The sequence below is a fragment of the Dipteris shenzhenensis genome, chromosome 13, assembly GCF_047967505.1.
Source record: "Dipteris shenzhenensis isolate YYH24624 ecotype China chromosome 13, Dip_SZ_1.0, whole genome shotgun sequence".
Taxonomy (NCBI): domain Eukaryota; kingdom Viridiplantae; phylum Streptophyta; class Polypodiopsida; order Gleicheniales; family Dipteridaceae; genus Dipteris; species Dipteris shenzhenensis.
In genome coordinates this window covers 10,871,928-10,899,919 of record NC_141608.1, presented here as the reverse complement: position 1 = coordinate 10,899,919, position 27,992 = coordinate 10,871,928, and the positions used below count along the sequence as shown (strand labels likewise).

Sequence of the window (27,992 nt, the reverse complement as noted above, 5' to 3'; positions counted from 1 at the left end):
TCCCAGACCATCGATGCCTAGCCGCTTTCTTACATGAGATGACTCGCCACCGAGATACCTCTCTCCGAGCACGGCGACACGAGCAGCACACACAGCGTGAGGACACCTAGCGGCCTATCACTGATTTCTTCCAGTCACAGGATACCTCTCCTCAGTCTAGCTGACGACGCGGACGTGAGCCAGAGCCAGAGCCACGACAGCTGCGCCAGCGGACAGACTCACACATCCGGGTCCATGACATCTCGTCTCTGCTCTCTGCCCGCCCCACCGGGGTTACCGTTGCCCTCATCCACAGGGCCACCCGCCGCCCCCGACGACCGAGCTCGACTAGGCCGCATGACGTCAGAGGTGTTGGGGTAAAGGCTCTATGGCCACCCAAGTACAGTTAGTACACTTAGTACTTTATTTGTTAAGTACACTAAGTACACCGTACTTAGTGTTGTAACCTTATCCTTTCATATAAAAGGTTGACTGTGTGCTAGGGGAGGTACACACATACATTTTATCCCCACACTTCTTGTGTCTTATCCTGGTTGTGTGTGTCGGTGTGCTCCCTACTCTCCCTTCCACAACTGGTATCAGAGCCTTGCATCCAATCCTCACCAGACCACTCAAAGTGGTGGAGGAGGAGGACCAGCTTGGGCTGTCCCGTAACCCCTTCTTTCTCGTCCATCTGCTGCTTCACTGTGTCATCGCCAGCCTTGCATAGGCCCCTACCAGCCTCATCGATAGCTGCTCCTGCTCTCCTCGCCCCTACCAGCCTCGACAGCTGCTCCTGCTCTCCTCGCCATCATGTTAAGCTGCTAGCGCTGCCAGCGCTAGCAGCCTTCGAGGCTGCTCGTCGCCAGGGCCAAGGCCACCAGCGACGCCAGCGCCAAGGCCACCGACGCCAGCCAGGGCCAAGGCCACCAGCGACGCGGCGCCAGCCAGGGCCAAGGCCACCAGTGACGCCATCGGCGCCACCAGCAGCAAGCCACGCGGCGCCAGCCAGGGCCAAGGCCACCAGCACCGCCATTAGCGCCACAAGTGGCCACAGGTGCATGTCCTTGCCATCTCCATCGCCGGAGAGCTCGGAGACGTTCACGATCGTAGAGCAGCCCGCTTCACCCGTTTTTTTTTTGTTCCTTCAATTGTCAGTGAGGTAGATCTGCAGATCTATGCCTCCTATGTGAGAGAAATTCTCATTTTTTGAATTGTGGAATCAAGGGGCTTTTGTAGCCACAGCCAAGCATTGGCTTATACATGCACTTATTTGCGTATATCCTCCTGATTGGAGTTGATTTGTGCAAGGATTTGATGCATTTTATGACTTACGGGACAGTGGCAGATGCGTATGAATTGGGGCTTTTGACATTGTTATGCATATCAGTGTTGGGGGAAACACCTAGATGCTTTATGTGATCAGTGGACCTTTGGGAAAGCGGTGTATGCACTAAAATCTTCAGAATTGGCTCCTAGTCAAGGGGCTTTTGCCTCATTCAAGTTCTAAACTGTGTAACACAGTTATAGAGGCAAGAGAAAGTCTAATTCTGACAGTTTTGGACAGTTATACAGTCAATTTCTGTTGCTGTACTAGAAAGTACAGTCAGGTACTGTTCGGAGTCAATTTTTGGACTGTAAACAGTTACTTTACTGAAGTTTAAAGTGCATAAAACAGTGCTGTTTTCACTGTTACAGCAGGGACATACATTGTGTCAAATCAAGGTACTGCTGTACTGTACTACAGAGCCTCAATTAATGCATTAAGTATTGCTTTTCTGGATCTGCAGCCGGCAGGAAACAGACAGTATTTACTGTTAAGTGGGAGAAAATTGCAGGAATTAACTTTTGAGCACAACTGCAAGTGCATCTGTGCACTTAGTTTGCAGGGAGTCAGGCACCCAAGTGTGGTTTATATTTCTTGCTGATTGTAATGGCTTCATCCTCGGAATCTTCTCTTCTGAATATTAAAAAGTTGCAGGGTGCTGCTAACTACCCAATGTGGAAAAAGATGGTCCTGAATGTGCTAATTCTCAGGCAGTTTCATGCTCCTATTATACACAAAGGTGTGAAGCCCACTGGCACATCTGATGATGCTTGGGCACTAGCTGATCTGTCAGCAAAGTCCATAATTGAATTGTCACTCCATGAGTGTGTTGTTTGGAATGTGGATGGTGAAAAAACAGCCTGGGGTGTGTGGAAAAAGCTACAGGACACATATGAGCAGCAAAGTGTAGCCACAAAGATATATTGGCTGCGCAAGTTCTTCAATCTGAAGATGAAGGAACGGACCTCCATGGATGCACATCTCAATGAGTTTAATTCAATTGTCACTCAACTTGCAAATCAAAAATATGTGGTGGATGAGGAAACCAAGGGTATGGCACTCTTGATTTCTCTTCCTGAAAGTTGGGATACATTCACCACAGCTGTAACAAATGCAAACACTTTCATAAGTTTTTCAGATATCACAGGGCTGATTTTGCAAGAAGAGCAGAAGCTGAAAGCTCAAGATGCAGTAAAGCCTAACAATGCCTTAAATGCAAGGGGGAGAAGTCAGCAAAGAGGCAAATCTCAGGAAAGGGGAAAAGGGAGGAGCAAGTCCCGCTCCAACAAAGATGTTGAGTGCTACTACTGTGGCAAAAAGGGACATACTAAAAAGCAGTGTTTTAAACTGAAAAATGATAAGAGAGACAAAGCCAAAAACACTGATGCGTCAGATGCAAAAGCAATTGTACCAGTAAGCAATGGCAAGAGCAGTGTGAAGATTGAAGAGCTTCATTCTACACACGGTTATGACAGTGAGAGAGAGGTTCTATTTCTCTCTACTTTGGATGCTCATTCTCTCCATGTAGGAGATTTTGCAGACATGCACTCTTGGATCATTGACTCAGGTGCCTCATTCCATGTTACACCTTACAAAGAATTGTTTGTAAGATATGCAGCAGGCAGTAATGGAGTCGTTTTTCTAGGGGACAATCATGCATGCAGTATTGTTGGTATTGGAGATGTCAGGCTTGTATTTGCTGATGGTACTCAGCTTATGCTTCACAATGTTAGGCATGTACCCGGAGTCAAGAAAAATCTGATTTCTACTGGCATGTTGGATGACGAAGGTTTTGTGACCAGCTTTGGTCATGGTTTCTGGAAGGTCACCAAAGGTGCCCTGGTTGTTGCCAGAGGCTCTAAGGTTGACACAATGTATACTCTTCATGCTAAAGTATGTAATCATGCTGATATTCATGCCACAGAGCTGCCGAATATTTCTATGTGGCATAGCCGAATGGGACATATGAGCATAAGTGGAATGGAGCAATTGGCTCGCCTTGGCTACTTACCGTCTCTTAAATTTTCTGATTTAAAGTTTTGTGAGCACTGCATATATGGTAGACAATTACAGTGTCCTCATAAAAGGAGATTAGGACATAAAGATGCTCAACTTGAGCTTGTGCATACAGACGTGTGTGAGATGCCTAGTCCTTCACTTGGAGGTGCACGGTACTTTGTCACATTTATAGATGATTCCACAAGGAAGGTGTGGGTGTATCCTCTTCGATTGAAGAGTGATGTCTTTCCAGTGTTCCAGAAATGGCTTGCTATGGTTGAGAACCAAACAGGCAGAACACTGAAGGCTTTGCGGTCAGATAACGGTGGGGAGTATATGTCTAATGCATTCAATGCATTTTGTGATGCTAGAGGTATTAAAAGAGAACTCACTGCTCCTTACAGTCCAGCGCAAAATGGCACTGCAGAGCGTTTGAATAGAACCATACAGGAAAAGTCTCGCTCTATGATGTCACATGCTGCTTTACCTCATGGATTTTGGGCTGAAGCTGTAAAAGCAGCAGTACACCTCATCAATAGGTCACCAAATAAAAGACTAGATGGCAGAGTGCCAGAGGAGCTTTGGACAGGAAAACCTCCTTCCTATAAGCACTTGAGGGTCTTTGGCTGCACTGCGTACGTGCATATACGCAGAGAAAATCGCAGCAAGCTTGATCCTAAGTCTCTTAAATGCATTTTTCTTGGATATGGTGACAGTGGTGAGATGGGTTACCGCCTATGGGATCCTGTGAATAAGAAGCTAATACGCAGCAATGATGTCTTATTTGATGACTCATGTATGTTTAAGGCAGCAGATAAGCATTCTGATGCTTCAGAGGTTGACATTGATGACTCGGGACATCCTGTACAATTCAGGCAGGCTGCAAATCAGCCACAACAGCAGCGTAATCAGCCAATGCATGATGCTGCAGCAGGTCCAAATGGACAGCCCGCAGTGGCGGAAGATGTACTACGGGACATGCCACCTTTGGAAGACCTCCCACGCATAATTCTGCAGCCTGATCTACTAGAACAGCAACCTGTTTTAGGTGAGCAGCAAATTGGACAGCAAGACCAATGGGTCCGAAGGTCCACTAGACAAATGAAACCGCCAGACAAATTTGTTCCAGGAGCAGATTTTATTATGCTTACAGATTGTGGAGAACCTTCCTGTTACAAGGAAGCCGTGCAAATGCATGATAAAAGGCTATGGGAACTAGCCATGAAGTCTGAAATGGACAGTCTCCATAAAAATGGTACTTGGGAATTGGTGCAGTTGCCTAAGGGCATGAAAGTACTGCCATGCAAGTGGGTGTATAGATTGAAAGTCACACTTGGAGCTAAGCCAAGGTATAAAACCAGGTTGGTTGCCAAGGGCTTTAAGCAGGAGTATGGTGTTGATTTTGATGAGATCTTTTCTCCAGTGGTTAAGATGACCAAACTCAGGATTGTACTTGCTTTGGTTGCATGTGAGAATTTGGAATTATGCCAAATGGATGTGAAGGCAGCCTTTCTTCACGGTGATCTTCATGATGAGATCTACATGCAGCAGCCAGAAGGATTTGCAGTCAAGGGCAAGGAGTCACTTGTATGCAAGCTTAAAAAGAGCCTTTACGGGCTGAAACAGGCACCAAGGGAATGGTATAAGAAATTTGATACCTTCATGAAGTCCCAAGGTTTCAGGAGAAGTGATGACGATCACTGCTTATATACCAAAAGGGCTGCAAATGGCAGCTTAATCATTCTCATTTTATATGTGGATGACATGCTTATTGCTGGTACAGCTCGTAAGGAGCTTGATGACCTTAAGAAAAGATTGCATGAGGCCTTTGATATGAAGGACCTTGGTGATGCAAATCACATACTGGGAATGCGGATACGGAGAGGCAGGGGACAGTGTTTGTTGTATTTGTCTCAGACTGAATATATTGGCAAAGTATTGCACAGGTTTCATATAGAGGGGGGGAAGACCCTTAGTTCTCCATTGCCTCCGTATGTGAAACTCAGTGCAATGGACAGCCCACACTCAGATGCTGATAGGGCTGAAATGGCCAAGATTCCGTATGCTTCAGCTTGTGGCAGTCTCATGTATGCCATGGTTGCTACCAGACCTGATATTGCGTTTGCAGTGGGAGTGGTTAGCAGGTATATGGCAAATCCGGGCAAGAAGCATTGGAATGCAGTGAAAGGTATCATGAGATACCTAAAGGGCACACAGGAGTTGTGCATATGCTTTGGCAAGCGAGATGCAAAGGTGCATGGTTATGTGGATTCAGATTTTGCTGGTCATCCCGATAACCGGAAGTCTACTACCGGTTATGTTTATACATTCACTCGAGGTGCAGTGTCATGGATGTCAAGGATGCAGCAGTGCATAGCCTTGTCTACTACGGAAGCTGAATATATTGCAGCCACAGAGGCATGCAAGGAGGCCTTATGGTTATCTCGGCTAGTGGGAGATTTGGGCATTACAGGTGATATTCCATTGTTGCATTGTGACAGTCAGAGTGCTATTCAGTTGGCACACAATCCTGTCTTTCATGCAAAGACAAAGCACATTGATGTGAAGTATCACTTCATCAGGGAGGTGATAGATGATAAGCTGATTCAGCTTGTCAAGATTCACACAGATGATAATCCAGCAGATCTGTTGACAAAAGGCTTGCCTGCAGAGCGGTTTGCACATTGCCGACAGTTGATGGGTATAGGTTGAGCCTCATTTATTTTTACTTGAGGGCATATTGCCTTTAAGTGGGAGGTTGTTGGGGTAAAGGCTCTATGGCCACCCAAGTACAGTTAGTACACTTAGTACTTTATTTGTTAAGTACACTAAGTACACCGTACTTAGTGTTGTAACCTTATCCTTTCATATAAAAGGTTGACTGTGTGCTAGGGGAGGTATACACATACATTTTATCCCCACACTTCTTGTGTCTTATCCTGGTTGTGTGTGTCGGTGTGCTCCCTACTCTCCCTTCCACAAGAGGCCAATCATCTATCGCAGGGTTTTTTCCGGCCTCCCATTTGACGGCTCCTCTATGATTGGTCTCTGACGATCACCACCTGCACATATATATTGTATCTCCCCCCTCTGCCCCATTTTTAGTGCCCCCCCCTTCTTTTTTGTATCATCTGGAGGTAGACACATATTTTTTGTATCAGGACTAGACACACCGTCCTTCATAACCTCTTTTTTGTAGAAACAGTTGGCTGGCCCGTTTTGAGACCGCCACCGTTATGCTCATTGTATCAGTTATCTTTAGTCTCATAGACCTTCACGGTCTCCCGAAGACTTTAATAAACTTTCTTCTTTCTCTCTCTCTCTCTCTCTGCACGCGCTCGCACACACACACACATGTATGTGTCTCTCTCCTATGCGATGCTATATACACTCCCACCTGAAGCTATTACACAATGGTTACTTATTGTGGTCCCATAGATCAGTTTGGTTTTCTGCTGACGTTAGTAGACCTCTCACCCTCTCAGCTCCACTCCATTCAGTTTCACTACGTGCTCCGCTCAGGCCCAGATGGAGTTTGAGTTTTCTCAGGTCCGATTCGCCGTCGTTCCAGCTGCCTCCAGCACAAGGCAGCACCTTCTGTTCCCTCCAACCCAAGTGGGCTGAACTCCCAGCCCAACCCGGGGGTCAGTCTCAGGTGGGGGGTGCACTCAGATATGGCAAATGTGGAGCACACAGGCTCCTCAATGTCCCCTTCCCCTGCCTCCCCTCCTGCAAAGGGGCCGGTAAGCAAGCAGTAATTGACAAGGTAATGCAGACCTGCAAGGCTTCTTCTCCTGCCCCTCAATTAGTTTCTGCAGTCAAGGATCTTGGTCACACTGAAGTCCAAACAATCAAGAAGCAAAGGTGGATACAAAAAACTGACATTCAGGATGAGATTAAGACTACAAAGGCAAACTCAGCAATGCACTGAAGATCAGAAAAGGAGGCCTTCTTGAAGGTTGGTTCCAAGAGGAGGATACATACAATGAGACTTTAGCATTGAATGGCCAGAAGACGAAGCCAAAGACGAGACAAACTCCACAACTAATATTCACAACTGGGCATGTGATAATTTCACTCGACCAATAGGTCTATGGGGCAGCAAAAAACCAGCTAATACAACTGTTCAGGGAGGGGTAGGGCAGCTCCCAAGGAGTGCATAGAGCAGCTCTGAATTATTTTAAGGTACCTGCTTTGTAGTCTGAAAATTGAGACAATAAATGGCCATACATCAGTTTAAGACTGAGGGTCTTTTGGTAAACTCCTTGATGATGGTCACACCCTCACGATATACTGCGCAATATCCATCCTTCCTAGCAGCCTTGAGCTTGGCTATTTCCATTGCCTTTTGGTTCAGTTGAGTTCGTGTGGGTTCCTTGGCTATCCATATCTTGGTCCGTTTCAGCTTGTAAGATTGGCGAAGAATCTTGATATGTATATCTCGTCATTAATAGACTCTCTCTCTCCTGACAATCAACATTGGGAAGACTAAAGTTATGGTCTTCAACACCCCACATGCAGTAATCCGACGACTCAGTTTCACTTATCGAACCGAGCGAGTGGAGATAGTGCAGTCATACACATATTTGGGAGCAGTCTTCACAGGACCCCTTTTCACTATGACACATGCAGCCCAGACACGACTCACACAAGGACGAGGTGCTCTGGCCTGATTGGAGAGACAATGTTTCCAAGCAAATGTGGAAGACATTTGATCGGCTACAGGTGACCATGGGATCTAGGATGATTCGGAGCAAGCCCTCAGTCCCACATGAGATAGCACAGGCAGAGTTCGCCATGACACCACTACAGATTGATGCCATCTTTCAAACAATGACTTTCATCCACATAGTCTAGGACTTGCCCCATTGGAGACTACCGAGGCTGGTTCTCGAGTCATCCAGACGACTAGCTGAGAGGGTGGGGCAGACACATGGTATGCACATATATCCACATGGTTTGCCAGACACAGGATTCAGATGGACAAGCTCCCCCCCCTTTCAGTATAGTTTGGATGCACCCCATGAGTCAATCCTGCGAGAAAAAATTAACCGTGTATCATACGGTTAGATCTTCTCCAACTCCATACGTCTCGGGCTTGGGGGGGAGATCAAGAGCTCCCCACCAAGACACAGTTCTACCGTGACAATTTCATGAATGTCTCAAAGGAGGGATTCATCGTCAAACCCCTATATCTCGAGGACACAAGAGTCTCACATGGATTGAGGATCGCCATTGGGCAGATGCGGGTTTCATCCCATCAGCTGAGGATTGAGACAGGGAGAGCAGCACATATACCTAGAGAGCAGCGAACCTGCACGCTATGCACACTGGGGGTGGTTGAGACAGAGGAACACTTTCTTTGCACCTGCCCAGCCTACTACGAGATCCGAGGACGAGTAACACTGGCTTCGGGCCACTATCACACTTAATCCATTTCCATGACCAGGTCTGCATTGGGCTCTATCTGCTTGAGATGCGCCGACATAGGGAGACCTTGCTACGACAAATCAGAGAGCAACAAGCGATCACACCACAAGATGCAGAGGTGACCATAGACAGCGGCACGTCACAGATTTTTATGCATTCGAGTCAGCTCTAGGACACAGTGGGGTGGAGGAGGAGGAGCTAGCTGCTATGCGGGCAGTCTGGATTACCAAAAGAGGACTGCAGAGGCCACCCACAACACGGAGAGTGCCCAGAGCACACTCAATTGAGGTTCGCCCTATCACAGCTTTCCTCAGAGGGGATCGCCTGAGATGAGGGGCCACGTTGAACATAGCTCCGCAGGTTCAAAGATCGAGGAGACCACGCCCCCCTCCGACGCCACAGTATGAGACAGCCATACAGACTCAAATTCGAGACATTTTCACCATTCATAGACGAGCCACCACAGTGCCGAGCTTCGGTTTTCTGAGTTTCCAGTTCCAATTCTCAGCCTGCTCCAAATAGCAGATAGCACATGATATGATATTTTTGTACTTGTTTTTGCTTGAGTCATTGAGCTCTCTTTATTTCAGCACAGTACTCAACAAAGGGTCTTAGCGCACCGATTGCCTCAACCCCTTGTGGCTTGTATGAGTTTTCCTCTTTGGTGTCACTTTGTCCCATAGGCCCGCGAGGCCTTCCGTGGACGTTAATCTCTCTCTCTCTCTCTCTCTCTCTCTCTCTCTCTCTGTGTACTTGCTTTCCTTCCTGCCTGTATGGATGGATGGATGGATGGATGGATATGAAAGAGGGAGATCTATGTTCAGGGAAGGCTTAAAAAACATGTTAGACAAAGTATATGAAAATCATTAGAAGAGGAAATCCCCACCGGGGAAATTAGAGGTATCTGTCTAGAACTAGGAACATGGGATGGAAGAACAACTCCATTGCTGGAAGTAGCTTCTATCATGTTGTAACTTGTCCTGAGTCGAGTTTGAATAGTCTGAGATCCACATGGGCTTAACTTAGGTCTCATCGGGAGTGTCGTATCTTTGAAACATGTCCGAGATCGCTTGCATTCTCAACTCTCCTCTGTAGGTGGATGGCATTGATGAGTTGGTCGAGCAAACACACAAATGCCTTTATAGCCACCAGTTTGTGTCGCGTTCACTCCAAATCAGAAAAAAGACAACACCCCAACAACCACCTGAACCACAACAACTGAAAACAGCATAACCAGTAACTGCCCACACTATATAATAACCACTGAGAAAAACAATAATCACTAAAACATATAACAATCACGGACTCATGTGAGAGCCTCCCACAGGATCAACAGAGAACTTGGTGCCAATCAAATTCAATTGGATGTCGGATGGACACTTGGGCCTTGTATCGATTCCTTACTTGGCCCTGTGACTATCCCTACTACTAAGAAATATTTCAAACTCTCAAAACCCCTTCCTTGGAGACAAATCCTCCTTCCACACCACTATTGCTTGTTACCACTGTTGGTGAACCAGAGAACTAAGCCTAAACGTAGAGTTAAATAGAGGCAATCCCTTCTCGAAGTACTTCCCTCTCACACACAACCGATTAGTTGCCAATCTTCGGATATATGCTAATGTAGCTCACGAAGGGCACCTTCATGAACTAAGACGATCATCACCATAAGGTCTCGCTTGGCTACAATACTGCTGTAAGCAGAATCGCCATGTACTCTAGAAACTATTGTCTGTTATCGTGTACCTTAACCGATCTCCTCATTTACTATCCGAGAACCGCCCTTGAATCAGCGACAATCACAAGGTAGGCTCCTGCTAGCAAACGGCGCCGTTGGACCTCCGCCTAAGCTATCTACACTCTCAAACCAAGCTTCAAATCATACATGACCAACCACAGTGTTCTCTTGCAGCCCGCAAGCAGAGCTTCCGCCATCTACAGCGCAAACAAGCAAGCGCACTTAAAGGTTGCAGCTGATCAATACACACCTATCAGACCTTAGCAGACCGCGAATACCGTGACTCCTTGACGACAAAACCATCACCATGAATTCCTGCATCCAGCCGTCCACGCTTGTCCCAAGCGATCTCTATCTATTCACCTTACATAACTCATCAAGAAACTCAAGTCTACAAGCAAGCCATCTCCTTTCTTTGCAAATCAGACTTGGAACCACGCCACGGAGTAAGACCATGTCATCTGTGTACAGAAGAATTTGGAGCAAGGATCCGGCTAGAAAGCAACAACCCCTCTTAGGTCCCAATGAAGGTCTCAAGCTAACCTATAAACAAGATTCTTGATAATGGGCAAACTTGTTGGACCCAACCGTCTCATAATCTCCTCTATCCAACCTTGCACCTATCTCAACCCTACACTCTCTCATAAAGTGCCGTGATTGCCCAAGGGATCCCCTAATCATACCGCAATTAATGTAGACACCTGATAAGACGAGCTGTCAGAACTAGGACAAATGCCTCATGAAAATCCACAAAGCAGCAATAAACTTTCTATCTCCATGCCCTAGCCGCCTAATGACCAAACTGAGAGTGAGTTTGTGATGCATGCTCCCATGGTCTCTCTGAAAGCCTACCTATCCCACGGCTTTGAGTCCCTAACCCCTACAAACCGGCTAATCTCTGTGTCGAGCACTAATGTATGGACCTTGGGCATGAAATGTCTAATCATAATCGTCCTATAGCTTTTATGGCTCATGGGATCTCCTACCTTGTGAATGGAAGTGATGGTGTTGAAGGTCCAAGTGTGGGAAAAACCAGTGCAAACCGCTTCATTAAAAATCTCTCTAATAAATCAGGCCTCCGACAAGGATTGGGTGAACCAAGGAAACCAACAAGAAGAGACTTTGTACGGGGATCCTGAAAGTGGGAGTGAAAACACTACCGGTCTGATAGAGCAAGTGCAGCATGCCCCCTACTTAGTCAGGCAGGATCGCCAATCGCAACATGAAAATCGGGCCAGGGAAGAGAATGCCCAAGTACGTGTATGACCAAATGACCTCCACTGATAACCCATCTGCCATTAACTGCTCTCTATGCATGGCGGCTAGAGATGTGTTGAAGATCATAACCTTGGTCTTGCCAAGGTTGACCTTCAAATCGTGTGACTCACAAAAGTCTTGTCAAGGTTGACCTTCAATCGTGTGACTCACAAAAGGTGCGCAGCACATCCAAATGTCTCTGGAGCCTGGAGGCCCTCTACCGAGGACGAGAGCAAGACCACGTCATCTACATATAAGAGGATCTGAATCAAAGTGCCAACAAGAGAGAAACTACCCCCCCTAGTGTCCCCATGAATCTAAAGCTCATCTATGTAGAGGCCAAACAAGGTAGGTGATAATGAACAACCTTGTTTCACTGCAATAGTGCTCATGATCTCCCCTGTCCATCCTGTGCCAGTTGTCCGGACCCTGCCTGAAACCAATTTCGGCCCAGATGATCTCCTGATCATAACTCAAATCCTGCAAGCACCTAATAAGGCAGGCTCTCAACACTATATCAAAAGCTTAGCGAAAGTCCAAAAAGCAACAATATACCCTTAGTCTCCGTGCCCTAGCCTCCTCAATGACTCCCTTGAGTATGAGTATGTGATCTAGAGCCTCATGATCACACTGAAATCCATCCTGTCCCTCAGCCCTCAGCCCATGTATCTCTGCAAGTCGAATGACCCTATATCGAGCAATGATGCATAAATCTTGGACATGACATGCCCAATCATAATAGTCTTGTAGTTTTGCGGCCTCATGGAGTCCCCTGCCTTGTAAATGGGAGTGATGGTGCTGATAGTCCATGCATGAGGAAAGCCTAAACAAACCGCTTCATTAAAAAGATTTGCTAAGATCGGGGCCAAAGATAGTGTATATGGGATACCTCCCAATTTGCTCCTGCGAGCTTCCCCCTCCCTCTCCGTACCTCTACCTCCCCTAGCCCCTCCTCCTCGCCTCGACCTCTCCCGCCCCTACCTCTTCGCCCTCACCTCTCCTCACCTGCCGCTGCCGCCGCGCCCTCCCTCGCCACCCCCGCCTCACCTCCGCCTCACCCCTGCCCTCCGATCTCACCCCCCCCCTCGCACCTCCGCTCACCCCCTCGCAACCCCGTCTCACCCCCCCCCTCACCGCAGCCCCTCCGCCCTCACCCCTCACACCCCGCCTCACCCCCGCCTCGCTCCGCCCCCCCTCGCTACGCTCACCCCTCGCCGCTCCGTCCCCTCTCCCCTTGCCCTTCCGCTCCACCCCACCCCGCTACCACTCCGCTCACCCCCCGCCTCCCATTCCGCCCCCTCACCCCTCGCCTTCCACCCCCACCCCCTCTCGCCTCTCTGCCCCTCCGCTCCATCCCCGCCTTCCCCTCCCGCCCTCCGCCCCCGCCCCCCCCGCCCCTTCGCTCCACCCCGCCCCTCCGTCCCACCCCTTCCCCCCGTCCCCTGCCCGCCCTCTCGCCCCACTCTGCCTCTCCCCCGCCCCCGCTTCCGTTCCCGCCTCCCCACCTCACCCGCTCCCCGCCCCCACTCCTCCACCCCGCGCCACCTCCGCTTCCTGCCCTCCCATCCCGCTTCCTCCGCCCTCCGCCCTCCATCCTTCCCGCCATACCCAAGCTCCACCCTCCCGCATCTACCCCCCTTTTTTGGGTGGCAGCCTCTTCCTCATCGGAAGCCTCGCAGTTTGTCTTGGCGGTATGGCGGCTCCCTGCCCGGAACCGGAGGCCCAGACGGACTCTCCCTCTCCAGATGCCTACCGTGTCATCCTGACAGAGCAACAATCATCTCGTGTTCAGGAGGTTGCCAATGACTTTGCCCTTACCTTTGTTTATGGCAGAGTCATTGGACATTCCCCCTCCAGATCAGCCATCAGGGACTGGCTCCAGTCCACTCTCATGCTAGAGAACGGCCATATTGAGGAGGTGGCCCTTATGGGAAGGGGCATCTTCTGGCTCAAACCCTCCAATGCGAAAGCTGCGAGCAACCTGATTCCTGGCTCCCCCACGTAAGTGGATGGAAAGATTATCATGATAGTCCCGTGGTACCGTGGATTTAGCGCAGCGGATTTTGATGCTCGGTTCCATATACCTCGCCATCCAGTGACGCTAGTTTTTCCAGGTCTTGCTGTTGAGCTGCGGCCGATTGTCAGGGACCTGAGCTCCCACTTTGGCTCGGTTATGCACGATACTTTCGCCGATGCGGTGACTACGGCAGGAGCCCCCCGAGTCCGTGTGGCTGTGGCGGATCCTGCGACTCTCTCGGCAGTGATCGAGATCGTGACAGATGCCGGCAGCATCACCCAGAGCATGGTAGTCACCGGACAACCAGGACAGTGTCTGAGGTGTCACGGCTTTGGGCACCTGGCGGCTGTTTGTCCACGCTTCGCCAGCTCTTCTCGGCCTCCCCCGCCCCCCCCTCTCCGCCCCCTCCCCCCCCTCCGAGCAGCCACGCCAGGAGGAGCAGAGGCAGCCGGAGCCCGGACCGGAGTTAGCTGGCGGCTGGACTGAGGTTAGAAGGAAAAGAGGAAAGAACAAGAAGATTTCTGATAAAGGCAAGGAGGCAGAGGTTACCCAACCTGCAGCTGCACCTCAGAGACCCGACAGGCAACCGCCCCAGGGACCTGGGAGAGCATCTTCTTCGACGGTAGCCCGCCCTCCACAGCCTCAGATCCCCCTCTCCTCCTCTCCCCAGCCTCTTCCCATTCAGCCCCAGCCCATCCCCCATCTGCACCCCATATCTCCCGACCCGCAGCTTCAGCCCCCTCCTCGTCCTCCTCGGTCTTCTCCCCCTCCTTCTCAGCCCCAGTTCCAGATGCATCCCCATCCCTCCCCCCCCGCATCTTTCAGCTCTCCCGCAGAGCTAGCTGCACCGACGGTTCCTCAGCCGAGGGCAGCCCCCGCTCCTCCCCCTCCTCCTCCTCCTCCACTAGTCGCCCCTGAGGAGTCTGAGTTGCCTATTCCTCAGCCTCCTCCCCCTCCCCCTCCGCTGGCAGGACACCCTGAGTCTACACCACTACCGGAGCAGGCCTCTCTGTCCGCTAGCCCCTCAGTGGCAGACTCTGATGGGCCTCAGCTTCAGGAGAGAGAGCTCCACCGCGACTTTTACAGATCTGGCCCCTGGGACTACTTGGATGTGGCCGACCTCGGGACTTTCCCTGCTTGCCTCGACATCAGTATCTTCCTGCTCCGCAAAGGGGCGGATGGGAAGATAGCCGCCTTGGACCCTAGGGATGGCCCTAGCTTTGCTTTCACGTTCCTTAGCGACAGCACCGAGACCTGGACAGACGACTCGGTCTGGGAGGCTCTCAGGGAGCAGACACATGCTCCTGGATAGGCCCGTCCGGTGGGCAGCTTCTCGAGACGCAGTGGTCCGAGGGTGACGTGCGCCTGCGGTGGCATTGCGCCGCCAAATGCTTCAGACTGATTGTGATCCTCAGGCCCCCTGTCTTGGCCCCTCCCCCAAGATGTCAGAGCCTGGACTCCTCAGAAACTCCGTGCCTTCTACGGGATGTCCACCTCAGAGATCTCGAGCTGGCTCGAGAAAGCTTTCGTTCATGGTACCAAAGGCCTCTCGCCTTTGCTGAAGGTGTTGAAGGACGGGCAGGACGACCCCGCTTCCCCCTCCAAACCTTCCCATAAGCGTCAGCGCCTCCACTCCGAAATGTCAGCTTCTTCTTCGACTTCGACCGCGAGCAGACAGTTGTTCGCAGCCTCCCAATCCTCACCATAAGCCTACACCTCGTATCCTGGAATGTGAACGGGTTTCACTCTTCTGGCACCCGTGGTCCTAGGAAGCTCATTTTGAGACAGGAACTTCAGCCAGCAGTGATTGGTCGTTTGGATGTACTTCTGCTCCAGGAGCACAAGCTTTCTGCGGCTCACTCCCGTAGATGCGGGAAGATTCTCCCTGGACGCTCTCACACTTATTGGGAGCCCTCGATCGGCGCACTGGGGAGGAGTGGTGGTGTCTGTACTTCCGTGGGCGAGCAGCTAGCCCAGGGAGTTTTTGATCATGGCACGCTGATACCAGCCCGTGCCCTTTGGGTAGGCCTGGAACTGGAGGGCTCCAGAGTTGGAATCCTCAACATTTATGCTCCCACAGATCTCCGTTGTAGAGCCACCTTCTGGAGGACACTTACAGGGATTCTCCCAGACATGGACTCCTGGATTGTTGGAGGTGACTTCAACAATCTGGAGACCTTGGAGCACCAACAGGGTAGAGGACCGGAGTTTACAGGTATGTCTCAGGCAGAGCAGTCCGCTTGGGACTCTTATCTTTGCGACAGGAGGAAGGGACAGTTGGCGAGACCCGTCCTTCCGGCGTTGGCACGGGAGCTTGGACTTCTCGTGGGGCTTCCGCAGGGAAGGAGGTAGACTCCTGGAGAGGCTGGATAGATTTTATGTTAGTGATTGGGCCATCGGCAGAGGCGGTCAGGCGGGTATAGTTCCAAGGACGACACTTTCCGACCATGCGCCTGTGCTCTTATCTTTAGACTCGGCAGCTCAGGCCCTTCCCCCCCGCTCATGCCGGATTCCCGACTCCATTTTCTCGAGGGAGGACGTGCGCAGCAGTATATGCAGTCTTTGGGACAGAGACTGGGGTGAGTGCGTGGATCTGGTTGGTTCGGTGGAGCAGGCTTTGCAGGAGTCCAAGCAGATCTGCCAGCTCGCAGCCCTACAGGTTCGACAGGATTGGTGGGGCAGAGAGAGAGCTCTTCGGAGGGACCTCGTGTCAACCTCCTTGTCTCTATACTAACCTGTTCTGACAGATCACGGGAGTAGCACCCTGATTCTCCTCCCAGCCTATTCTGCCAAGACTTCCAAGCGAGAGAGAGAGATCTCCATTCGAAATCACGTAAAAACAAACCTTCTCTTCTCTCACTAGCCTTAGCAAACCCCAAATCCCTAGATAGATCTAGATGCCACATGTCATCCATATAGGGCCTTCCTAATGCATGGTCTCAGATCTATCTAGTCTGGTGCTATCAGCCCTCACCTAGGACCTTGACATTAAATCCCTCCCGATCATTTACATGAAGCGCAAACACATATATTACAGAGATAGATCCAATAAGGGAAATGTCGACTGATTCTTCCGAGGTCATGCTACCTCGGCTAGAGCGTAACATTCCTTCCCTCTTCAGACATCAGCGTCCTCGATGATAAAGTCTGGGAATACTCTCCGCAACTGATATACGGATTCCCAGGTAGCTTCGGATAGAGGCTGACCATGCCATGCAACCAACACCGTGGGTATCTTCCGATTTCGTATTTGCATTGTTCCTCGGTCCAGGATTCTTGTTGGTTTGCGCCTTGCAATATCCTCTATCTCCTGAAACAAAACCACACCTTCGATTAGTGAGTCACCAGTATGTAAAAATTTCTTTAAACGTGAAACATGAAAAACCGGGTGCACCTTACACCCCTGTGGCAATTCTAATTTATACGCTACACTGCCTATTCTCTTAAGAATTAACCACGGCCCACAGTATCGAGGTGATAACTTAGCACACTCTCCTGAAGTCAACGACTTCGAGTGCGAAGGAATTCTGAGAAAAACTTTTTCTCCTTCTTCAAATACTCTTATAGACCGATTTTCATCCGCATACACCTTGGCTCTATCCATAGCCTGACGGATATTAGCTCTCGCAAGTGCTAGCATCTCCCGCATCTGAACTACAAAGTTCGCGGCACTAGGCACTTTCTGAGGTACTCCAACTATAGTTGGATTGGCTGGTCTATAACCATAGTTCAGCTCAAACGGACTGAACCCAGTAGATGAATGTTTCCTATCATTGTAGGCAAACTCCAACAATGGCAACCACTTGTCCCATGTATGTTGCCTCAATGACACATATGCCCTCAGCATATCCTAAAGTCTGGTTGACTCTCTCCGTCTGACCATCCGTCTCAGGATGATCCCCACTACTCATTCCCAACTCAGTCCTTAGTGTCTCAAATACCGCTGTCCAAAAGTGACCGGTAAACCTGACATCTCTGTCTGACACTATGGATCTAGGCAATCCATGCAGACGAAATATATGTCTAATAAACAAATCCGCTACTTGCGGGGCACTAATAGACTCTCTAGTCGGAATGAAGTGAGCCATCTTGGTTAGACGATCAACCACCACAAGGATAGAATTATACCCTCCTTGTGTTGCAGGTAGCCCTACAATAAAATCCATGGAAATGCTCTCCCACTTACTTAGTGGTATTTCCAAGGGCTGTAAAAGTCCGGGTGGCTTCACCCGCTCGGCCTTACTTACCTGACACGAGAAACACCGTGTCACATATTCATGAATATGCTTTTTCATCTTTGGCCAAAAGAAATCTCGCTTCACGAGATCATATGTCTTCTCGACACCTGGATGTCCCGCACACGGGCTATCATGGCATTGTCGAATGACTCTCTGCCTGAGATCATTCTGACCAGGTACTACAACCTTGCCATTTCTAACTAGCATACCATCCCTTATGGCATATCTTGCATAAGTTTGGCCTTTTCTGGATGCCAAGTCATCCTTTTCATTTTCCCCGGGTTTTAACACATAAGCCTTAGGCCATAAGCTCTGGACAAACTCGTCCACCTTCTGAGTTTCTCTGATCTCGGTCATTAGAGCACTCTCTAATACCGTGAAACTCAGGTTGTGCATAATGCGAGACAACGCATCAGCTACCTTATTGTCTTTTCCTCTTCGGTACCGAATCGTTAAATTAAACTCCTGCATGAGCTCTGCCCACCTAGCTTGGCGGCCCCTCAAGTCAGGCTGTTTACAAAAATGTTTCAGAGTATCATGATCTACATCCACATAAAACTCTGAACCATACAGGTAATGCCTCCATGTTTTCAAAGCATGGATAACAGCATACAACTCCAATTCATGAGTTGGCCAATTCCTTTGAGAGGGAGAAAGCTTCTTGCTTTCAAACGCTAGCAAGGCATCCTCCAGCAATGCAATCCTGCCAGATAAAGTGTGAGCTACTGGGCGCGATCCGTGCTGGGTCGGCCGGACTCCTGATTCACCAGGGTCCCTCCTGGAAGCCCCTTCTTCTGCTTCCATTTAGTTCAGTAGGTGTTTTGCCCTTTTTTTTTTTTTTTTTTTAAATAATAACACCGCTAGAACACTGTATTTACAAACTGATGCAATTCAGTGTACTGACACTCTGACACAATTCCCTATACTAGGGAATACCTGCAATCCCAGATTCACACTAACTAGGCATTTGATACATGCATATATCCCAAATCCTGCTTTCCCTATACTAGGGAAATTCCTGCAAGTCAACTCAGACTAAAATACACAGGCATAGTCTCAAGCATAATCTGTCCCTGCTACAGCATCAAACCTTCATGCAGACTAATTATTAACAAAACCCTCTTCACGCAAGCGGAGCATCAACAAAACTAAATCAGGAAAAAAACACAAAATTGACGGAGGTCAAAGAGAGCTCCCTGGTCGATTACTCCCGCTACACGGTTTGATCAACTGGATTTTCACGTATGCAGATATCCTGAAGCCTGTAGCCTCCTCGTAACTTCCTGATCGTAAATGATACGTTTCTGCCAAAGCCTTTGCAATCTCTGGGTTCCGGTTAGAAACTCGATACCAGCTGATACGTACAATCAACTAACTACAGCAGATAAGCGGAACTGGTGGCCAAAGAAGTCCCAGCTACGAGCTGTCTACGTGAGCTTGGAGGGCCAAGACTACGGCGGAACAGATAGCGATGTGAACCTATCGCCTGTTGTCGCAGGTTCTCAGATCCCCCGTAGTCCTGCCTGCGCGTCGCCCTTCCACGAATCTCATCGAAGACCTCCGTTAACGTGAGTCCCTGTTAGTCTTCATTCCGTCATAGACCACGGGCAGCAACACCTCGTAATTCGTTGATTAGCCCGTCGCGTGGAGGTCACGAGCAATTGCGAACAGACCCGTCGTATATCACGCCCACGTCGTTCGTCATTGCATGTTGCGTCAGCAACTGCACGTTCACCATTTCGACTCTCTCCATAGCTCACGACACACTTCACGTTCCATCACCCTCGGTTGATCCGTCACCAGCGCTCCACCTTCTTAATTTTTTCTTCGTGGACGCTCCCGCTACGCTCTTCCAAGGTCACGTCTCCCCTTGGACTTTCCGCTCTACGACAGCTACGTAAACCCGTGTTCGTCCCTTCTCTAATTCCAAGCCTTGCGCTCTGATACCAACTGTCAACCTCCTTGTCTCTATACTAACCTGTTCTGACAGATCACGGGAGTAGCACCCTGATTCTCCTCCCAGCCTATTCTGCCAAGACTTCCAAGCGAGAGAGAGAGATCTCCATTCGAAATCACGTAAAAACAAACCTTCTCTTCTCTCACTAGCCTTAGCAAACCCCAAATCCCTAGATAGATCTAGATGCCACATGTCATCCATATAGGGCCTTCCTAATGCAACATTTCACCCCTCTCTTGGGATGCATTTAATTCCTTGCCCCTAGGCACAATCTTTGCACTAGGCCCTTGGTCTCAGATCTATCTAGTCTGGTGCTATCAGCCCTCACCTAGGACCTTGATATTAAATCCCTCCCGATCATTTACATGAAGCGCAAACACATATATTACAGAGATAGATCCAATAAGGGAAATGTCGACTGATTCTTCCGAGGTCATGCTACCTCGGCTAGAGCGTAACACCTCGCCTCCATTCAGCGACTCCAGCAGGCATCCTCGGGCTCGGAGGAGCTTCGGATCCACACCCTTCGAGCCAGAGCCCTTCTTGAGGAGACACTCCAGCGTCGCTCAGAGTTTTCCTATCACGCCTCTCTCTCCTTCTGGGCCCGGAAGGGTGACCGGATGTGCAGGGAGTTCTTCAGGACGCATGGCTAGAGAGCTGCAGGTGATCAGCTTCGGAGTCTCAGGACAGCGGAGGGACACATCGTTACGGATCCGGGAGAGGTCCTGGGGTTGGCCACTGACTTCTACAGGACCCTTTTCCAGCAGGAGCCGCTTGCCCCTCGTACTCGACGTGCCCGTGAGGAGGTGTGGAGGCACACTCCATCCCTAGTCCAGCCTAGCATGCAGGCGACGTTGTTGGCACCGTTTACCACGGATGAGATGCTGGAGGCCTTGATGGCCATCGATGGACAGAAATGCCCAGGTGAGGATGGGCTATCCCGGGCATTCTTCACCTCCTTCTGGGACCAGATCCATCAGCCCCTCCTAGCAACTCTTCAGAGGATTTTCAGCAGCGGTTATATGCCAGAGAGCCTCTCCTCGGGACTGATTTGCCTCATCCCGAAGGGAGGAGATAGACAGGAGATCCGTCAGTGGCGCCCGATCACTCTCCTTACCACTGCCTACAAAATCCTCGCCAAGATGATCAGCGCTAGAGTTCGGCCTCTACTCCCAGACCTCATCCATGACACTCAGACAGGCTTTGTCCAGGATCGCAATATCCTGGATAATGTCTTCACCTTTTCAGAGGCGGCGGAGTGGGCTCAGCACAGCGGATCACACCTTGCCATCCTACTTCTCGACTTTGAGAAGGCCTACGATCGAGTGGACTGGTCCTTTCTGGAGGGGACTCTGGAGCGGCTAGGTTTCCCAGCAGGTTGGATTCAGGGTATTTCAGCTTTGTACAGGACAGCTTCTAGCAGAGTCATCATTGGAGGCAGGATGGGTGAGCGTTTTAGCTTGGAGAGATCAGTGCGTCAGGCCTGCCCCCTTGCTCCTTACCTGTTTCTCTTCGTCGCCGAGGCTATGACTTACTACCTTCGGGCGAGGTCTACAGGGATCAGGAGTGTTCGCCTTCCACTCCGAGAGGACACGGAGCTCTTGGACTCGGAGTACGCGGATGACACAGCCCTGTATGTCCAAGACGATAAGATGATGCTGGAGAGGGTGAGGATGGCCCTGGAGGTCTTCTGCTCGGCTGCTAGTGCGAAAATCAACTGGAACAAATCAGTTGGTTTTCTCACAGACCCCGGGGCGTGTTCTCAGTGGGGGAGGTTTTTAGGTTTCAGGTGGATCCCACGGGGACAGACACCTAGATACCTTGGTTTTCAGGTCGGCCTGGACATCACGCCAACTCAACAGTTTCTCCCGGTGCTAGATTCCATCTGACGGAAGCTGGCTTTCTGGAGCACTGCTAAGCTTTCCCTTGCAGGTCGTGCCTTGGTAGTCAACCAGGTCCTCCTAGCCACGGCTTGGTATGTGGCTTCCTGTTGGTGTTTCTCGAGATCCAGCGTGGCACAGCTTAGAAGGCTGGTTCGGAACTTCCTTTGGTCCGGGGAGGATGGCCTCAAAGATACCAGAGCCAGGGTTGCTTGGCAGACAGTCATTCTTCCGCAGGCTGAGGGTGGCCTGGGGGTCATCGATCCAGAGCTTCAGATTCAGGCCTTGTTAGGCAAGCTAGTCATCCGCGGTTTGACCCCGGGGGGGCAGACGTGGAAGATGCTACTTCAGCAGGGGGTCGGTTCTTGTGTCCCGCGCCGAGGTGGAGAGTGGCTCCCGTCCCTCAGGTGGATCTTCACTTCCGCCCCGCTCACTCAGCCCCGCTCCCCACTCGTTCGTAGCCTCCTCATGGTTTGGAGGCGGCTCCGCCTCAGTCTCATTCAGTCCCCTCCTAGCTGCCAGGAGGAGATCGATCGCCAGCCGCTTATATGGAATGGTCAGGTCAGAGATGCCGAGGGCCTTCAGTTGGGGGAGAGATCACATATCAGGTGGGATGGCTGGATGAGGGGGCCAGCCCGGTCCCTTCGAGTTTGGAGGGACACGTACAGACATTTGGAGACGGCTGATCTCGCAGACGCAGCTGGAGGTGCACGTGGAGCCCAGGCGAGACGCACGGAGATCGACGGCGCGATCCCAGCTGATTGGTTGGTTCCACCTGAGCCTCAGATCCTCATGCCGGGTGACGACCGTTGGCTGGGACAGTTCACCCCCCGTGGCATCCCACTGGTGGTCGCAGGACGTATGGACGACTCCTCTATTTCCTTCTTCGCGGTTATGGGGGATGGACGACTCAGGAGAGAGGATGCGCTCATCGACCCCCTACTCCCATGGCAGAGGGTTCGGATCGTAGGCCTTTTGGGGAAGGTCTCGCGTACCGATCCTAGCATTGAGCAGGATCAGATGCAGCTTTGGCGACTCTGGCTCTGGGAGGGGCGGGCCTTGTCACAGCTTGATTGAGACCCAGGAGAGTGGAGTTGGCCAGAGATTGTGACAGGACAGGGGCCGACCTCCTTCTTTGCCTACAGCACGACTCTGGGCAGGCGAGTTCTTGGGAGGATGCAGAGCCGCCCCCCCACCCAGCGGCCCAGCTGGTATGCACAGGGTATTTCCAGGTTCTTTTTGCAGGCCTTCTGGAAGGCCTTGTGGGAGAGCTGGCGGCCGCGGAAGATCTCCTACTTCCTGTGGCTTCTTGCCCACAAAGGTCTTCCAGTGGGGAGCTGGTTGCGGCAGATAGGCCAGGACGGACGCTATCAGATCTGCCATGAGGATGAGGAGTCACCAAAACACTGCCTGTGGAGCTGCACTCGCGCCCAGGAAGTGTGGAGGTGGACTTTCGGGATTCTTACTCACGCAGCACCGGAGCTAGGTTTGATCACTTGGGGCGCGTTCTGTTGGTGCAGCACCGCACCTGGTCTTCATCACTTATTCGAGGCATGCCAGCAGGACCCCACTTTCCTTATCACACAGGGGACGTGGGGGCCGCTCGAGGGTATCCCCCAGCACCTAGCAGAGGCTGATACAGGAGTTCAGGAGAGGCAACCAGTCTGGGAGATTATTAGCAGCATCGCAGGGTGGCACATTTGGACCTCGCGTTGCGCGCAGATCCTCGGTGGCACCTTCTTATCGACTGCCCAGATCATGACTGATATTTGGAGCGAGATTATTCATACCCTCAGAGGCCAGTGGGACCAGATTCAATCAGGAAGATTCCCGGGCCGGCCGGGAGAAGCGGAGACGCTTCCTCCGGGCTTGGGACACACAGGGCCTCTTCTTCGAGCAGACTTCGCAGGGCCTTCGGTGGCGCTACTCACCACCCCGATGGCTGTTCATTCACACTCGCCTTATCCCTCCGTGAGAGAGTGATTTATTTTTGTTACCTTTTAGGGCTGTGTCCGATTTGTGAACGCAGCCCGTCAGCTACAAGCTGACCTTTTGTATCTTGCTCTCGAAGTAATATAATTAGCACTGTTTTTTCGAAAAAAAAAAAAGATCGGGGCCAAAGTATCTATTCCATATGCAACAAATACAGTGCATAAGCCCTCGTGATCTTAAGCTCGGCCATTATAAAGCTTAAGGGCTGATTGCTTGAAACCATGGCTCTGAAAAGAGTGCAAGAGGTAGGACGGGACAAGTGTGAGAGGTAAGGAGATGGCTGGTGGGGAATATCATACATTGTGAGACGGGATGGAGCTCGCCATCAAGGAACTTCCGCCAAAAGTCTTTAGGGTTGTTACTAAACAAAATGCTTATTAACTCCTTGTTCCGGCGGACGAAGGTCTGCTTCTTCTTGCGGACAAGACGACGATACTCACGCATCGTCTCTGACTCACTGGAATGTTATGCTTGGTCTCAAATCTGAGTTGGCAGTGTACAAAAAAACCAAATGGTCTAGGAGACTGAAAAACACTAGATACAACAAAAGCTAAGGGTGCAGCCTCTAAAGGGGCAACCATATCAAAGGCTGATGTCTGTGACGATAAAAAAGTAACACATCACGCTATCACCTCTGTGAGAGAAACCGAAAAGAGGAACACCAATAAGCCCCTAGCCTCCTACCAATTGGTCAGTTGTCCATCAAAGTGGCTGGACTTATGTATGCTGTCTGTGGGACCACCTCCACCGGATGATTTAGGAGACGATAGAAGCTCGTCTAACAGTGGCTCTCGATCTAGTGAGGGCTGGCGTCGAGGAAGAAAGTCAACGATAGATCAGTGCTGATGCTCAGCCTGGTTGCTCTGATACCTATTTTCGAGCATGATTTAGCTGATGTGTGTGGCCAATTCATTCGTGTGGCCCTGCTGTGCGAGGAAATCGACAAATGTACCATTGTTTCAACAGGTTTAAATCATTTTGAGCCATTAAAGGTGACACGAAAAAAAATTTGGTACTGATCCTTTCAGCTCTCTGATTAGAACCTAGCTGTTGTTACAAATACAAGATGCGATCCACATGGGAATTTCTGGATAGACTTAGTGGACATTTTTTCAGATGGTTGTTGGAGGAACGGTGAACCTCAAAGTCCTGTCACCTCCAAAGGATGTTAGGATGGATTTTTATATGGTCTATTACTTAGACAATGTTTTTAATTTAAGAAAAAGTCCAAACCCATGACATAATTACACCATAATTCAGACGTGCAAGCTGAAACTTACAAGAGGCCTCTCCAAATCCACGCCAATTGCAGAAAGCCCCAACCTGGCTCTCAGAGCCGCTTTGTTAGCTGCCTTACCAGTGACTTCATCAGCACTGTACTGATGATCTATAAGCGCATCGGAAGCAGGATTCCAAGCTTCAGTGTCAATTCCATTCAATATCCCAAAAAACTTGTTGGAGTGGGCTAGAAGTGTGGAATGCAAACCTTTACCTCCCTGTCAAAAAGGGAAAGAAATGGGTCATGATTACTTATACCTTGCTTTATAGAATCTTCTGGATGCTCTGTCCAGCAGTACGAATAGTATGTGATTTAGTCCTGCTAGCATGTGAACAAGTTCAGTCACCAGGACAATTCACAGGAGAAATCCAATCATCCACTTGTGAACATCATAAGTTGTTATCGGTAAAGCAGGGGATAGCACATCAAGACAAGCCAACCAGAAAAAGGAGACAGAAAACATGGAACCTTTTCAAAAACAGAGACACATAAAAGCACACTTTCATAACATACCTCTGGACCTAGCACTTCTTGGGAGTACGTAGGAGACACCGTAGTCACAATGTTTGAAAAGACTATGCCCCCCTATTGCAAGACAACAGAGCAGCAAGTCCTGATTCAGATAAAGCACTATTTACCATATCTCAAACTTGTCAAAGGCCATCTGGGAGTTTGACTACCATTCTCTCACCTTTAACAGATTTATTTTGTTATGTACTACGTTGTCTTGCATTCTGTCTGCTCTGTGCAACTCCTGAGGATTCAGACCACAAGAAGCCAGGGCCCCAGCAATTTCACTGCCTTGGTACTCAAAATTGTGGCAAGTAAATGCTACCCTAGCAGAGTCCAATCCTTCTGGTACATACAGATCCCAATATAGAGGAGCCTGCAAGGGAAGGTTGAAAAGTCAAACACTCAGCCATAAATGTTTGAAAGAACAAAAATACCTTTTTCGCTATAAGGCTAAATTGTTTAGTACTTTTGGGTTGATTTTCTTTGGAGAAATCTGTGTGTGTGTGTGTGTGTGTGTGTGTGTGTGTGTGTTCTTTACCTGGGTTCGCTACTGCGCACTCTAGACTCTTTGGAAAGCTAGAAACCATAGAGTCTTTGGTGATCCAGTTTTCTCTACTTTTGTTTTTTTCCGACGTTCTTCGCAGCAATCACTCTTCGATTGTTTGCAAACTCACTGCATAGATCAGGATGTATATTTGGCCTGTATGGACATTTTCGCTTGATGTAATATTTCAGCTTGCCAGCTTCTTCCTAGTTAGCTATCTTGTAATATAAAGCATTCAGAGTTTTCACTTTTTTTAATTAAAAAAAAGTGTGTGTGTGTGTGCGTGTGTGTGTGTAGTGTGTCGTGTGTGTGTGTGTGTGTGTGAGTGTGTGTGAGTGTGTGTGTGTGAGCCTCAATGCTGGAAATGTCTTTTTCAGATGTTGAATTGGATGAAGCTCTTAGGCATTTGGGTAAACATAAATCCCCTGGCTGGGATGGTCTGACGGTCGAATTTTTTGAAGCCTTTTGACCTGACCTGAAGGGTCCAATTCTGCAGTTTATAAATGCAGCCTGGCAGCATCAACATCTTCCCTCAGCTTGGAAGCATGGTCTGGTTAAGCTTGTGCCCAAAAAACCTCTATGTGAGACTATGGATGACTGGAGGCCCATCACTTTGATGCCGGTTATATACAAACTGATTGCCAAAATGTTGATACATCGGATAAAGGATATCCTTCATGAAGGCCTTCATCCCAGGCAATATGGTTTTGTTCCTAGACGGCACATACATGACAATATCTCTAACACTATCATTGCAATGGAATATGCAAAATATTCAGATCAAGATGTGTTAGTCATGCAGGTGGATGTGGCGAAGGCTTTTGATACAGTACAGTGGGATTATGTTTCTCAAATCATGTTAAAACTTGGTTTTGGGCCAAAGCTAGTTAATGTCATGTATTGTCTTTACTCAGATTCCACTGCACAATGCTTTATAGGGAATCATTTGTCTGAGTCTTAGACTCTCAAACGCTCAGTTCGACACGGATGCCCTCTCAGTGCTTTGCTTTATGCCATTGCTTCACATCCTTTGCTACTTTATATGGATCACATGGTTGATACTGGACAACTAGAGGGGCTTCAGATTTCTGGTTCACGACCCTTCATTGCACAGGCCTATGCAGATGATTCATTCTTCATGCCAAAGAATAGTCCTTTGGAGATTCGCCTCTTGATGGATACCCTTTCAGAATTTGGGTTAGCAGCTGGTCTTAAAATTAATTTTCAGAAATCAAAACTCTTGCCTCTCAAGCATTGTGACTGGCATGCTATCTTGTGGCCAGGCCAGATTGTTTATCCACAAAACATAGTAAGACATTTGGGCTATCCCATTGGCTGGAAAATCAGCAATAAGCAACAAATGTCCTAGCTGGCAAACAAAATTCAGAACAAATTAGAATATTGGAAGATCTCCACTTGGCCTCTGCATGTACGGCTTCAAATTGTCCAGTCTATTATTCTAGCTTATGTCCAATTCTATCTTCCTCTATTACATTGGTCATCTCGAGATCTCACTTCCTTTATGTCTCAAGCCATGGAGATTTTTTGGAAAACAAAGCTTCATAAAAAAGCTTTACGGCTGCTCAAAATGGACTTGCTCTGCTCACCAAGAATGCATGGTGGTTTGAATATAATAAACATCAAATTTCATGTGTTGGCAAGAAAGATCACTATGCTCAAGACATTTTTTGAACAAGAGCAGCCTTGGTCTGTCATGTTGACAATTTTGTGTGGACAGATGAGCACTAATGCTTATGGACACTGGCTAGTTGATCCATCGGAAGTAGTGCTTGGCAAATTGCAAGGTAAAATCCCTGGTTGTCCATTTTCTAATTCCTTGATT

At 49.4% G+C, this 27,992-nt stretch overlaps 1 protein-coding gene across 4 annotated transcripts in view; it reads right to left on the bottom strand.

Moving 5' to 3' along the window:
* The window catches only part of SS4 (starch synthase 4), a 153,403-nt gene that overhangs the window by 21,175 nt on the left and 104,236 nt on the right, over positions 1 to 27,992 (bottom strand). For all 4 annotated transcript variants that reach the window (XM_087383530.1, XM_087383531.1, XM_087383532.1 and 1 more), the window contains 3 exons: positions 25,784 to 25,978; positions 25,606 to 25,677; positions 25,094 to 25,309 (listed from right to left, as the gene is read on the bottom strand). In XM_087383530.1, the coding sequence (XP_087239656.1) occupies positions 25,094 to 25,309; positions 25,606 to 25,677; positions 25,784 to 25,978 (483 nt within the window). The remainder of the gene's footprint in view (positions 1 to 25,093; positions 25,310 to 25,605; positions 25,678 to 25,783; positions 25,979 to 27,992) is intronic.